This window comes from Schistocerca piceifrons, chromosome 4 (genome assembly GCF_021461385.2).
Source record: "Schistocerca piceifrons isolate TAMUIC-IGC-003096 chromosome 4, iqSchPice1.1, whole genome shotgun sequence".
NCBI classification, from domain to species: domain Eukaryota; kingdom Metazoa; phylum Arthropoda; class Insecta; order Orthoptera; family Acrididae; genus Schistocerca; species Schistocerca piceifrons.
The window spans coordinates 518,065,630-518,079,671 of NC_060141.1; the positions used below are offsets into that span (position 1 = coordinate 518,065,630).

General features: G+C 41.2%; 1 protein-coding gene across 1 annotated transcript in view; it reads right to left on the minus strand.

Annotated features, from left to right (window-relative positions):
* The window catches only part of LOC124794886 (copine-8-like), a 131,008-nt gene that overhangs the window by 80,981 nt on the left and 35,985 nt on the right, over positions 1–14,042 (minus strand). The window contains exon 2 of the mRNA XM_047258582.1: positions 6,400–6,685. Within this exon, the coding sequence (XP_047114538.1) occupies positions 6,400–6,685 (286 nt within the window). The remainder of the gene's footprint in view (positions 1–6,399; positions 6,686–14,042) is intronic.

The window sequence follows — 14,042 nt, forward strand, 5'->3', positions numbered from 1 at the left end:
AGAATTAAAGTGTGATCGGCAATTGCTCAGTATACAGATTGAATAACATCGGAGAGAGGCTAAAACCCTGTCTCACTCCTTTCACAACCTCTGCTTCCCTTTCATGTGCCTCGACTCATATGACTGCCATCTGGTTTCTCTACAAATTGTAAATAGCCTTTCACTCCCAGTATTTTACCCCTGCCAGCTTTAGAATTTGAAAGAGAGTATTCCAGTCAACATTGTCCAAAGCTTTCTCTAAGCCTACAAATGCTAGAAACATAGGTTTGCCTTTCCTTAATCTTTATTCTAAGGTAAATCGTAAGGTCAGTATTGCCTCACGTGTTCCAACACTTCTATGGAATCCAAACTGATCTTCCCCGAGGTCTGCTTCTACCAGTTTTTCCATTCGTCTGTAAAGAATTCGCGTTAGTATTTAGCAGATGTGACTTATTAAACTGATAGTTCGGTAATTTTCACACCTGTCAACACCTGCTTTCTTTGGGATTGGAATTATTATATTCTTCTTGAAGCCTGAAGGTATTTTGCCTGTCTCATACATCTTGTTCACCAGATGGTAGAGTTTTGTCAGGACTGGCTCTCCAAAGGCCGTCAGTAGTTCTAATGAAATGTTGTCTACTCCCGTACCTTGTTTCGACTCAGGTCTTTCAGTGCTCTGTCAAACTCTTCACGCAGTATCGTATCTCCCATTTCATCTTCAGCTATATTCTCTTCCATTTCCACAATATTGTGCTCAAGTACATCGCCCTTGTACGGACCCTCTATATACTCCTTCCACCTTTCTGTTTTCCCTTCTTTGCTTAGAACTGAGTTTCCATCTGAGCTCTTGATACTCATACAAGTGGCTCTCTTTTCTCCAAAGACCTCTCTAATTTTCCTGTAGGCAGTATCCATCCTACGCCTAGTGAGATAAGCCTCTACATCCTTACATTTGTCGTCTAGCCATCCCTGCTTAGCCATTTTGCACTTCCTGTCGATCTCATTTTTGAGACGTTTGTATTCCTTTTTGCCTGCTTCATTTACTGAATTTTTACATTTTCTCCTTTCATCAATTAAATTCAATATTTCTTCTGTTACCCAAGGATTTCTACTAGCCCTCGTCTTTTTACCTACTTGATCCTCTGCGCCCTTCACTACTTCATCCCTCAGAGCTACCCATTCTTCTTCTTCTACTGTATTTCTTCCCCCATTCCTGTCAACTGTTCTCTTATGCTCTCCCTGAAACTCTGTAAAACCTCTGGTTTAGTCACTTTATCCAGGTCCCATCTCCTTAAATTCCCACCTTTTTGCAGTTTCTTCAGTTTTAATCTACAGTTCATAACCAATAGATTGTGGTCAGAGTCCACATCTGCCCCTGGAAAGTCTTACAATTTAAAACCTGGTTCCTAAATCTCCGTCTTACCATTACATAATCTATCTGATACCTTCTAGTATCTCCAGGATTCTGCCATGTATACAATCTTCTTTTATGATTCCTGAACCAAGTGCTAGCTATGATTAAGTTATGCTCTGTGCAAAATTCTACCAGGCGGCTTCCTCTTTCATTTCTTACCCCCAATCCATATTCACCTGCTATGTTTCCTTCTCTCCCTTTTCCTACTCTCTAATTCCAGTCACCCATGACTATTAAATTTTCGTCTCCCTTCACTACCTGAGTAATTTCTTTTAACTCATCAGACATTTCATCAATTTCTTCATCATCGGCAGAGCTAGCTGGCATATAAACTTGTACTACTGTAGTAGGCATGGACTCCGTGTCTATCTTGGCCACAATAATGCGTTCACTATGCTGTTTTTAGTAGCTTACCCGAACTCCTATTTTTTTTTTATTCATTATTAAACATACTCCTGCATTACCCCTATTTGATTTTGTATTTATAACCTTGTATTCACCTGACCAAAAAGTCTTGTTCCTCGTGCCACCGAACTTCACTAATTCCCACTATATCTAACTTTAACCTATCCATTTCCCTTTTTAAATTTTCTAACCTACCTGCCCGATTAACGGATCTGACATTCCAATCCGTAGAACGCCAGTTTTCTTTCTCCTGATAACGACGTTCTCTTGAGTAGTCCCCACCCAGAGATCTGAATGGGGGACTATTTTACCTCCAGAATATTTTACCCAAGTGGACGCCATCATCATATAACCATACAGTAAAGCTGCATGCCCTCGGGAAAAATTATGGCTGTAGTTTCCACTTGCTTTCAGCCGTTCGCAGTACCAGCACAGCAAGGCCGTTTTGGTTAGTGTTACAAGGGCAGATCAGTCAATCATCCAGACTGTTGCCCCTGCAACTACTGAAAAGGCTGCTGCCCCTCTTCAGGAACCACATGTTTGTCTGGCCTCTCAACAGATACCCCTCCGTTGTGGTTGCACCTACGGTACGGCCATGTGCATCGCTGAGGCACGCAAGCCTCCCCACCAACGTCAAGGTCCATGATTCATGGAGAGGGGGGGAGGGGGGATGTAACGGACAGTTAAAATTTGGGCGCAATGTGTACAAAGTGGTGGAATAGCCACTAGCAAATGATGACAATGGCTAAAAAGGCAGTGCCCAATATGCAGCCTAGTTAAAATGACATCCGCCCAGAGGGAGGGCCAAGAGGAGGTCGTCCCTGTGAAGGGAGGGCCATTGGCGATGCCCAAGGGACACCACCTCCTGAAAGATAGCAATGCAGAGATCACCAGAGGGAATATAGGTACTCGCGCGATGAGGTATGAGGACTGCAGCCTTGACAGCAGTGTCAGCAGCCTCACTTCCTGGCAGACTGATATGACCATGGCCCCACAGAAACATGACACTGGCTTCACCAAGAGTGAGCAAGTGACAGTTTTCCTGGACCTGCTGCACTAAGGGATTAGCAATGTACAGTGCACAGAAACTTTGGAGGGCACTGAGTGAGTCTGCGCAGAGAACACAATTGGAAAGGCTGTGTCGCTGGATGTACTCCATGGCCTAATTACAAGGCAAAGAGCTCGGATGTAAATACTGAGGAGTGTGCCGGAAGTCGATTCGAAAGACAGGGGTGCCAATGATGAACGCACACCCAACCCCATGGTCAGTCCGAGAGCCATCAGTGTATACAAAGGTACTATCGCGAAGTTCCGGGGTGAAGGTCGTGAAACTGGAGGCAATAGACTGAGGCTGGAGTAGTGTCCTTAGGAAGTGAATGAAGGCCAAGGTTAACACGGGCCACTTTATGAAGCCAAAGTGGTGAAAGGTTCACACCCACTGGGAACACTGCAGGTAGTGTGAAGTTAAGTCACTGTAGCAAGTGGCAAAAGTAGACTCCAGGAGGTAACAGAGAAGAGGGACGAGCCCCATACAACCGATCAAAGGAATCGGCAACGAAGGAGGCCTAGGAGAGGTGGCCACTCATGGCAGACAAACAGCATACATACCTGCTGAGAAGAAAGTCACGGCCATAGGAAAGTGGTAGTTCAGTAGCTTCAGCACACAGACTCTCAACCGGGCTTGTGTAAAAGGTGCCTGTGGCCAAATGGTTGCCATGATGGTGGATAGTGTTGAGATAGCGCAAGAGGGATGGGCGTGCAGAAGCATAAACAAAGCACCTATAGTCGAGTTTCGAATGAACAAGGGACTGGTACAAATGGAGGAGGGTGATTCGTTCAGCACCCCAGAAAGTACCATTAAGGACACGCAGGAGATTGAGGGACCGCGTACACCAGGCTGCCAGCTAAGACTCATGGGAGGACCAAGAGAGTTTCCTACTGAGCACGAGCACCAGAAATTTCGTAGTTTCAACGAACGGAAGGGCAACAGGCCCAACGTGTAGAGATGGTGGGAGAAACCATTTGCACCGCCAGAAATTCATAGAGAGGGTTCTGTCAGTGGAAACGTGAAAGCCATCATCAATGCTCCAGGGGTAACGACGATCAAGACAGCGCTGAAGATGCCACTCAGTGAGACAGATCCGTGGAGAACTGCAATAGATGGCAAAATCATCAACAAAAATAGAGCCAGAGATGCCCAGCGGGAGACAGGCTATTATAGGGTTAATGGCAATAAGAAAGACGATGCTCAGAACCGAACCCTAGGGGGCACAATTTTTCTGGATACAGGTGTCCAACAATGCAGAACCCACATGCACCTTGAAAACTCGGTCTTGTAAAAATGCCCAAAGAAAACAGAGCAGGCGCCCACGGAAGCCCCCACATGTAAAGAGTACGGAGGATACCAACACTCCAGCAGGTTTCGTAGTCTTTGTCCAAACCGAAAAACACAGCCACAGTCTGGGAATTCCACAGAAAACCATTCATGACATGGGTGGACAAAGTAACGAGATGGTCAACTGCAGATTGCCGCGCTCAAAATCTATACTGTGGATTCGTTAGTTAATGGCGAGACTCAAGCCACCACACTAGATAGGCATGAATCATACATTCCATCACCTTGCAAACGCAGATGGTAAGAGAGATGGGGCAGTAGCTAGAAGGAAGGCTTTTGTCCTTACCAGACTTCAGTATGGGTATGACTGTGGCTCCACACCAGCATCCAGGAAATGTGCCCTCTGCCCAGATGCGGTTGTATGTGCTATGCAGAAAGTGCTTGCCCGCAAGAGAAAGGTGCTGCAACATCTGAATGTGAATGGCATCTGGCCCTTGGGCAGAGGATCAGGATGAACTGAGAGCATGATTTAGTTCCCTCATAGTAAAGGCAGCACTGTAGCACTGACGATTTGGAGAACAGAAGAGTATCACCCGAGCCTCCTCCACTCGTTTCCGATGGAGGAAGGCAGAGTGATAGTGGGTAGAGCTTCTGCAAAATGTGGCCCAGGGTGTTTGAGGTAATAATAGGGTCCACGATGACACCGTCAGCGACTGTCAGGCCGGAAATTGGGGAATGGATCTTGGTGCCAGAGAGCCATCTAAGGTTGGCCCACACAACAGAAGAAGGTGTGGAACTGTTAAAAGAACTAGTGAATGAAATCTAGCTAGCTCTTCTGCTATCCCGAAGAACACGACGGCACTTTGTATCCATCTGTTCATAATGAATGCAGTTTGCCAGCATAGGGTGGCAGTTAAAAATGGGGAGAGCACGTCTACGTACGCAAATTACGTTACGGTATGCCTCAGTCCACCAAGGGACTGGGACAGGACGTGGTAGAGAGGAAGTGCAGTGGATGGAACATTCTACATCAGTAAGGATAACATTTGTGAGATATTCGACCTAGTCAACACAACTTCGAATGTCGCCAAGGAGGAGTAAAGCTGCCAGTCAGCCTTAAGAAGCTGCTATTTAGGCGTGCACGTGCATGGGATAGGAACCAGCAAATGGATAGCACACAGGAAATGGTTGCTCGAGTAGGACCACTCAAGACGATGGGCAAGCTGGGCAGTGCAGAAGGATAAGCCCAAATGGGAATAGGTGGGCGAGGAGCCAGAAAGGAAAGTGGGTGCTACAGTGTTAAGGCTGAAGAGGTTAAGTCGGTTAAGAAGGTCAGCCAAGAGGGCATCTCTCTGACACGTCCTGGGAGAACCCAAAGGGAGTGATGTGAATTAAAGTCACCGAGTAACAAAAAATGGGGGAGTACCCACAGTGTCAGAAGGGATGGCGTCACATCAAAGCATGTACAGTAGAAAATAGAGAGGTGCATCCCTTCTCTAATTTGATTGCAGTGTGGTTGACCATTATTTCACTGGTTTCTGAACATGTTTTTGTCCACTGCATTTGCATAGCAGCACATGTTTGAAGAGAAATAACACAATTTAAGTGCAATATTTATAATGTGCTGCAGCACATTAGCACATGATGACATGTCTGACGGCCTTCACACACATTCACAATAATGTCATGTGGATCTCCATAGTTTCTAGAATAGTTATCCCTAAGGTGCCACTAATCCTCTCACAATTGCTTTTATGCAAACATCTCACAAGATTCACCATTTTATAAATACTAATCATCTTGGCTGAAAGACAATGATCACCAAATTTTACAACTCAGATAAATACTATCATTTGGCAAAAACAGCAATGAGTGAAATGCATGCTGTCGTCCTATAAGTAATCTTGCACACACCCACTACCATTACATGTCAAGTCGCACGTGTGATGAGGTACTTGTGAAATACTTACTTTACAGGCTTTGATGGTATGTATTTTGTCTCAGATCATGATTCTATGAAACATACTTATGTAAACAGTGATTTGGCCGTTCTTCTTCGATTCAAGTGCAGAGGAGTTTGTAAACTGATATTTGTTACACATTGCATTTACATCTTGTTACTGTGTTCTATAATGAGACATTATAGCCAGATACACACATTACAAAAGGTGAAAATCATTACAAATACATAGGATACATCCTTTGAGAAATTATAATTAACAGTAATTAAAGGTGCTTAATGCAGTTCACAATCAATTGCACTCACCTTTCCACTTGACACAATCTGTCCCAAGGTGCAGTATGCTGATCCAAGAAAATCATGATCAGTAAGATTTGTACTTGAGGAATCGATATCATAGATGTCAAACTTTATTGGCTGCTGTTCTTCAAATCGGTACATAACGTGAACTTTCTTTGTAAAATCTGGATCATGTGTGTTTTTGATATGCTCTGTTCGATGGTATTCAACCCAACGAGACTCACCAAATGGTTTCATATATGTTACACACATGGGGTCCGATTTGCTCAATATGTCTTTACCTATTAGATTCCTGGAAAATAATTAATTTGGTGATAAAATAAATACACAAAAATCATGAGAATACGAAATATTTGTGAAATTTAGCTTGACTGTTAAACAAAGAAGAGGAAAAGCCCATGAAATTGGCAGTAACTGTCATCTGCTATTATTAAGGAAGGTGTGTGTGTGTGTGTGTGTGTGTGTGTGTGTGTGTGTGTGTTTGCGCGCACTAGTGATATAGTGTACATTCATTTCTCAACATCATTACTCAACTAAACACATTCCTCCATAATGTAAAAACGCATCTGTCCCTCCCTAAAATAAATTATGCAAGAGGAGATTGTTGATTACAATGAAGACTATAATTCTCTTCTATGTAGATTTGTCATTGTGTCTCATCTATTTCACACACACACACACACACACACACACAGCTAACCTTCATGGCATTTTACTCGGGCAATGGAACTGACTGCTTTGAAATGTAGTAGTTGTAGTAGTAGTGGATCACTTTTAAAAACGTATTGGACATGTCATAGTTTTACAATTAAATATCTAAAACATAATTAATATATTCACACATTTACAGGTCTAGTTGGATCTTATACCAGAGACCATGCCCCCATTTAAAATAATTTAGGGAAATCAAGGAAATTTAAATCGGGACAGCCAGATGCAGCTAACATTCGCCATCCTACTAAATACAAAGCTTGCTTCAAACAGCACTCAGTTTACTGCTGCCATACAATGTTTTGTTTATAAGTTGTTGCAAAGAAGCTAATACATAATGTAAACTGCTAGTGATATAGTGTACATTCATTTCTCAACATCATTACTCAACTAAACACATTCCTCCATAATGTAAAAATCTACCATTATACAATTCATTTTTTTCAACACCAATTACTGTATGCATTACACATACAGTATCAGCTCAGATCAGGGGCATAGCAATGATGTATGGTTTCCATTAGTCTGCCTGAAAAAGTGAGTCAGCATCCCTCAATAATGAGTGAGATGCTGAACACACTAAGATAATGTTAGTATTATCCATTGCAGATATTTGGTATCTCATTTTCAGGGAGGTTGCAGTGTGAAAGTGTGTTGTTAAATGACAGAAGTGTTTTATTGTTATTTACTTCTGTTACAGAGTAGGAGTTTGGTAAAAATGTGTTATCTAATAAAAGCCTATGCTGTATGGAATGTATAGTTTAACCAGTACTTTTTAATTGCCCTTTTAAATAAGTTTTTTTATTAATCTCTTTCTCTCCTTATGTAATCTATTATACAACTTTATTCCTTTGCACAAAAAGCTCCGTTGCATTTAAGTTTATTCCTTCGTGGTAAATGTTAAGTACAGTCCACATAAATGGTCATGAACAGAGCTGTTTATGTAGTAATTACTGCTATGAATACTCTTCTTATTTCTCTGATGGAAGGTCTGGAATCGGGCTGCACAGAAGTTGAATGCCAGCCAGAGCAAATGGACCTTGATGGACGATAGAGGGCAGTGTCATCACAGCACTGCATTTGCCTAGTGAGTGTATCATCATCTTGCCATGTGAATACATCGACCAATAGTGTCCCGAGTAGCTGGTATAAATACTGCAGCACCTCGGCCACTCAGTCATTCATGTACAATATATGATAGTAACAAACACTATCTCCACTGCACTATTGACTACTTGCTGACGACTTTACTTTGGTACTGGTTTTCCTGTTTGGTCTCGAACTGGATTGTGGCTCTCACTTGATCTGCTGAAAGTGTTGAGTCAAAAGTTGTTCACACTTTGTTGTAGCCTACATTGCTATTGCCTTGCTCTTCTTGTGTCGGGTCTGCAGTTCAGTCTGCCCTGTTACTTGATTCTAGTATGGGTTTGAGTCCCATCTGCAGGCAGCCTTCCCACCTTGCGTCGTCATGATTCTTCACCTTTTTTTTTTTTTTTTTTTTTTTTTTTCTGTCATGTGCACTGGTATCCAGCGACTTGGGGACATAGTAGCAAGTATGGGAGACAGCACGTAACATAAAAGGTAAGAACAACTGTTACGTATACAACTATGTATACATAATGGAGAATATGTCATGAATTTGACAGAAAAGCAAGTGAAATTAATCATGTAATTCAACTTCACATCAGGCTATCAGTGTATGACAAAATTTCCTGGAATTCTGCCTAGTATAAACAACACCAATAGTAGGAAGAAGATGTCAATACAGCCAATCTCCAATGGATCTGAGTATCTCCTTCCGTTAAGCACAGTATGGCTGTCAGACATATGAGGCACTGCTGGGTGAGGAGTCGAAGGAGCACCAAAATAAGCTTAAGTGAAGCTACAAACAGTGCTGAGATGTATTGTTGGCCAACCTATAACATAAACTGCACAACAGTGGTTTACCAAGCTTAGCTAAGTGATGGGTTCAAACAGTGCCCACAACTGATGCTGTTTATTCCTAATTCAGATATTTTCACATTCAGATCATCAAAACTTTTAAAGAACAAACTGCTACTTTATGCATTGTTCCATCTGCAGCTTAATATGATTCAGTAACGGAGTCAATGCCAACAGCCTTGCCCCTGTGTTAACACCAGTTCCCATCAGATCACCGCCGTTGAGCACTGTCGGGCTTGGCTAGAACTTGGATGGGTCACCGTCCAGGTCTGCCAAGTGCTGGTAACAAGTGGGATGCACTCACACTTGTGAGGGCGATTAAGGAGCTCATTGACTGAGAAATAGCCGCACTAGTTACAAAAACTGACAACAGCCGGAAGAGCGGTGTGCTGACCAAATGTCCCTCCGTATCTGCATTTGGTAATGCCTAAGGGCTTAGGATGATATGGTGGCCAGTTGGTACTGTAGGGACTTCAAAGCCTGTTTCGATGGTGTTCGTTTTTTTTGTTTTTGGTAGGGCTAATTTAATGTCTTTGATGAACATTACATCATAAAGACATGTGTTAGCCTTTGGACTGCCTTAACAGATATGGCTTAATAATGGTCTAACACCTTTTAACATTGTAGTTGACAATGGTATAAAGGCCAAAATCTGGATAGTACAAAAGATAAATATAATAATACATAGTCCAATGGCAGTTTCCCCATTTTTAAAAGTATTGTATGACTGTGGCTTAATGCCACTGAAAACGTTTTAGTATTAACTGTTTATAGTAGACTTTTCTGTGGAAAATCACAGAACAGTACAGTAATTTGTACTAAACTGCCAGTACAAGCTGAGCAATTTGCCAACCTATGATTCACTCATGTCTCAACACAGCACAACTGGACTACACAATAAATTCACTTGCGCTACCAGTGACAAACTTTACTGAATGTGGTAACAGGAGAAACGGTGAAGAAATATAACAGCTTCAGACAATGCAACCCAAAACTGAACATTAATACACCAGTAACAGAATATTCAAGCTATCCTGTAACTACCCACTAAAAACTAGTCATAGAAGAAACAAAAACATAAAAGGCATAAATCAAAGTGTAAACAAAACCAAAACACATATATAGAACACAGTGCCTCTGGTGTCTGGCATGAAATGTTTGACAGTGCAGAGTTTGTAAACACATGCACAATGTGCATGCAACAACACTGCATAATGGCAGATGATTGCTACACAAACTGTTGAGCTGAAGCAGCTGCTATGGATCACAGGTGAATGCTGCAGTTTGAAGACAATGCCGATGGATATCACAGAGTTATGAGCAGAAAGTGCTCAAAAATTGACAGTCAAAAAATATATCTGTTGCAGGGTGGAAATATTATTACAGGCATATTAGGAAGTGAAACAAATTGTGACTATGCTTGTACATGTAGACTCTGATCACAATTTATTGGCTATGAAACGCAAACTGAAACTGAAGAAATTGATGAGGAAATCAAGGAGAAGGGATCTGTATAAATTACTGAGAGTTCAGAAAAAGAGATTTAAGCAATGATTGACCGAAATAGGAAAAAGAAAATAATAGAAGAGGAATGACTAGCAGCGACACATCTAATAGTGAAAGTGCAGGAATAACTAAGATGACAGACACGACCCAGCAGAAATCTTTGGGATAACACATTTACTTATGAATGTAGAAAATCTAGCAATTTATAAATCTAGCAAATGAAATAGGCACAATACAGTAAATGAGATTTAGAGGAAACACAAGGTGGCAAAGCAGGAATGGTTGGAGAAGAAAAGCAAAGCTGCAGAAGCATGCATAACTACAGGAAATGTAGATGCCAGTTAAAGAAAATTTTAAAAAAATGTTTCTGGAAAAGGCAAGCAGATGTATGAATATAAGATCTGTGATGACAAGGCAGTACCAACCAAAGAAGACAAGGCTGAATGCCAGAAGGAATATACAGAGGGGTAATATGAAGGAAGGAAACATTATGATAATATTATGAAAATAAATGAGAACAAAGATGAAAATGCTATGGATGACATAATACTGCAACAACAACTTGACAACGCACTCAAAGACTTAATAAAAAAAGTCAACCTCCATTTACCGCACCTGAGTAAGGGTTATGGGCCCAGGTACACAAGTCTCTTTTTCTGGTAGTGGCATAGTTTTTGGTGGCACTGTAAGCAACAGCAAATTTAACATTATCAGCATGATGTGATGGAACAGTCTATGCATCAATGTTTGAAGTTATCTGGAGTGAACAAATGAGCGATGTGGACATTCCAAATGGAATTGAGATTTAGAGAAAAAGACTTTCTAGATACTGCCAATAGCACAGCTATTAAGCCTCTAAAGGAGAAAGAAGCTGATGTAAAAACATGGATGGAAAAGGATACAAAATCACAGGAACATATTCTGATGTGTATAGAGGTAATGCCAATCACCCACTTACTTTCGTGTGCATCAGCTGGCTTGTGGACTAAACTGAAGACCACGTATGAGGAAGAGTCCACAGTGAGCAATCACCTAATTCAGCAAAAGTTTTTCTCGCTCCAGTTTAGTGATAACTAAGTGGTTACAGTAATGTTGAAAACAGAAGCAGAAAGGTGAAAAACTTTCAGAGAAAATAATGATAATCTAGGTGTTATTGTTGTTGTTGTTGTTGTTGCCAGAGATACACAAATATCTCCATTCAGCACGGGAACCTGTCCCATTTGAGAAACAAACACTTAATGAGTTAACGTCAAGTTGCTCCAGTGAGAAACATGAAACAATCAGTCTGATCAGCCAGAAGTAGCTTCGGCCACTCTAAGTACACAGCAAAAAACAAAAAATTATCTGTTAGTGGGTCATTTTGCAAAGGACTGTAAAAATAAAGTGAACAGAGAAATGAGAGGCTCCTGTTATTGGAAAAAAAATAGTTTGTTTCAAGTCAGACTGCAGACTGTTGAAGTACAAAGAAGGCAAAAAGGCTCCTTGATGTGTAGAAGTCAAGGCGCTGACCCACACGATTATCAGTTAATGGATACAGCTGTTAGTGACTATAAGTGCAATAAGACGATTGTTTAAAAAAACCTGACAGTGCAAACCTCTATGAAAGTTGCTGTGGATGACAGTAAACTACTTTACATGACTGGGCACAGTACTATGGAACTACATGCATGGAACAGGATGAAATTTATCAAAACAGTACTTAGTGGAATGCTTTTTGTATCTAAGCTGAAACTCTAATCTTTTTTGGTAGAAACAGTGTTAGATAAAAGTATATATTTATTGTCAAACAATGGACAATCTGAATTCTTGAACAGTCCACGAACCATCGAGATTGCCATAGTTGGGGAGGCTTCCGTGCCCCAATGATACAGGTAGCCATACCATAGGAGCAACTGCAACAGAGAGGTATGTGTTGAGAGGCCAGACAAACATGTGGTTCCTACAGAGGGGTAGCAAGTTGCAGGGCAGGAATTTAAGAAGATGGACCCTGGATAAACTGAAAGAACCAGAGCTTGTAAAAGGTTTCAGAGAGAGTATTAGGGACCAATTGATAAGAACAGGGAAAAGGAATACAGTAGAAGAAGAATGGGTAGCTTTGACAGATGAAATAGTGAAGGCAGCAGAGGACCAAGTACACAAAATGACGAGGTCTATCAGAAATCCTTGGGTAACACAAGATATATTGAATTTAATCGATGAAAGGAGAAAATATAAAAATGCAATAAATGAAGCAGGTGAAAGGGAATACAAACGTCTAAAAAATGAGATCAACAGGAAGCCAAAATGGCTAAGCAAGAATGGCTGGAGGACAAATGTAAGGATGTACAAGCATATATCACTAGGCATAAAATAGTCACTGCCTACATGAAAATTAGAGAGACCTTTCGCGAAAACAGAACCACCTATACGAATATCAAGAGCTCAGATGGAAAACCAGTCCTAAGCAAAGAATGGAAAGCAGAAAGATGTAATTAGTACATAGAGGGTCTACACAAGGGAGATGTACTTGAGGGCAATATTATGGAAATGGAAGAGGAAGTAGAGGAAGATGAGAAGGGACATAAGACACTTTGTGAAGAATCTGACAAAGCACTGAAAGACTTAGGTCGAAACAAGGCCCAAGGAGTAGACAGCATTCCTTTAGAGCTACTGATAGCCTTGGGAGAGCCAGCCATGACAAAACTCTTCCATCTGGTCAGCACGATGGGCAAGACAGGTGAAATACCCTCAGGCTTCAAGAAGAATATAACAATCCCAATTCCAGAGAAAGACGGTGCTGACAGGTGTGAAAATTACCAAACTAACAGTTTAATAAGTAACAGTCGCAAAATACTAATACAAAACCTTTACAGAAGCATGGAAAAACTGGTAGAAGCTGACCTTGGGGAAGATCGGTTTGGATTATGGAGAAATGTAGGAACATGCGAGGCAATACTGACCCTATGACTTCTCAGAGAAGATAATTTAGGGAAAGGGAAATCTACATTTACCTACATTTATACCAATTGTGGACTTACAGAAAGCTTTTGACATTTTGATTGGAATACCCTCTTTCAAATTCTGAATACAGGGAGTGGAAGGTTATTTACAATTTGTGCAGAAACCGCATAGTCCAGATGGTCATTATAAGAGTCAAGGGACTTGAAAGGGAAGCAGTAGTTGAGAAGGGAGTGTGACAGGGTTGTAGTCTATCCCCAATGTTATTCAATCTGTATATTGAGCAAGCAGTAAAGGAAACATAAGAAAAATTTGGAATAGGAATTAAGTTTCAAGGAGAAGAAATAAAAGCTTTGAGGTTTGCTGAAGAAATTTTAGTTCTGTCAGAGACAGCAAAGGACTTGGAAGAGCAGTTGAATAGAATGAACAGTATCTTGGAAGGAAGATGAACATAAACAAAAGCAAAATGAGGATAATGGAATGTAGTCGAATTAAATCAGGAGATGCTGCGGGAATTAGATTAGGAAATGAGACACTCAAAATAGTAGATGAAT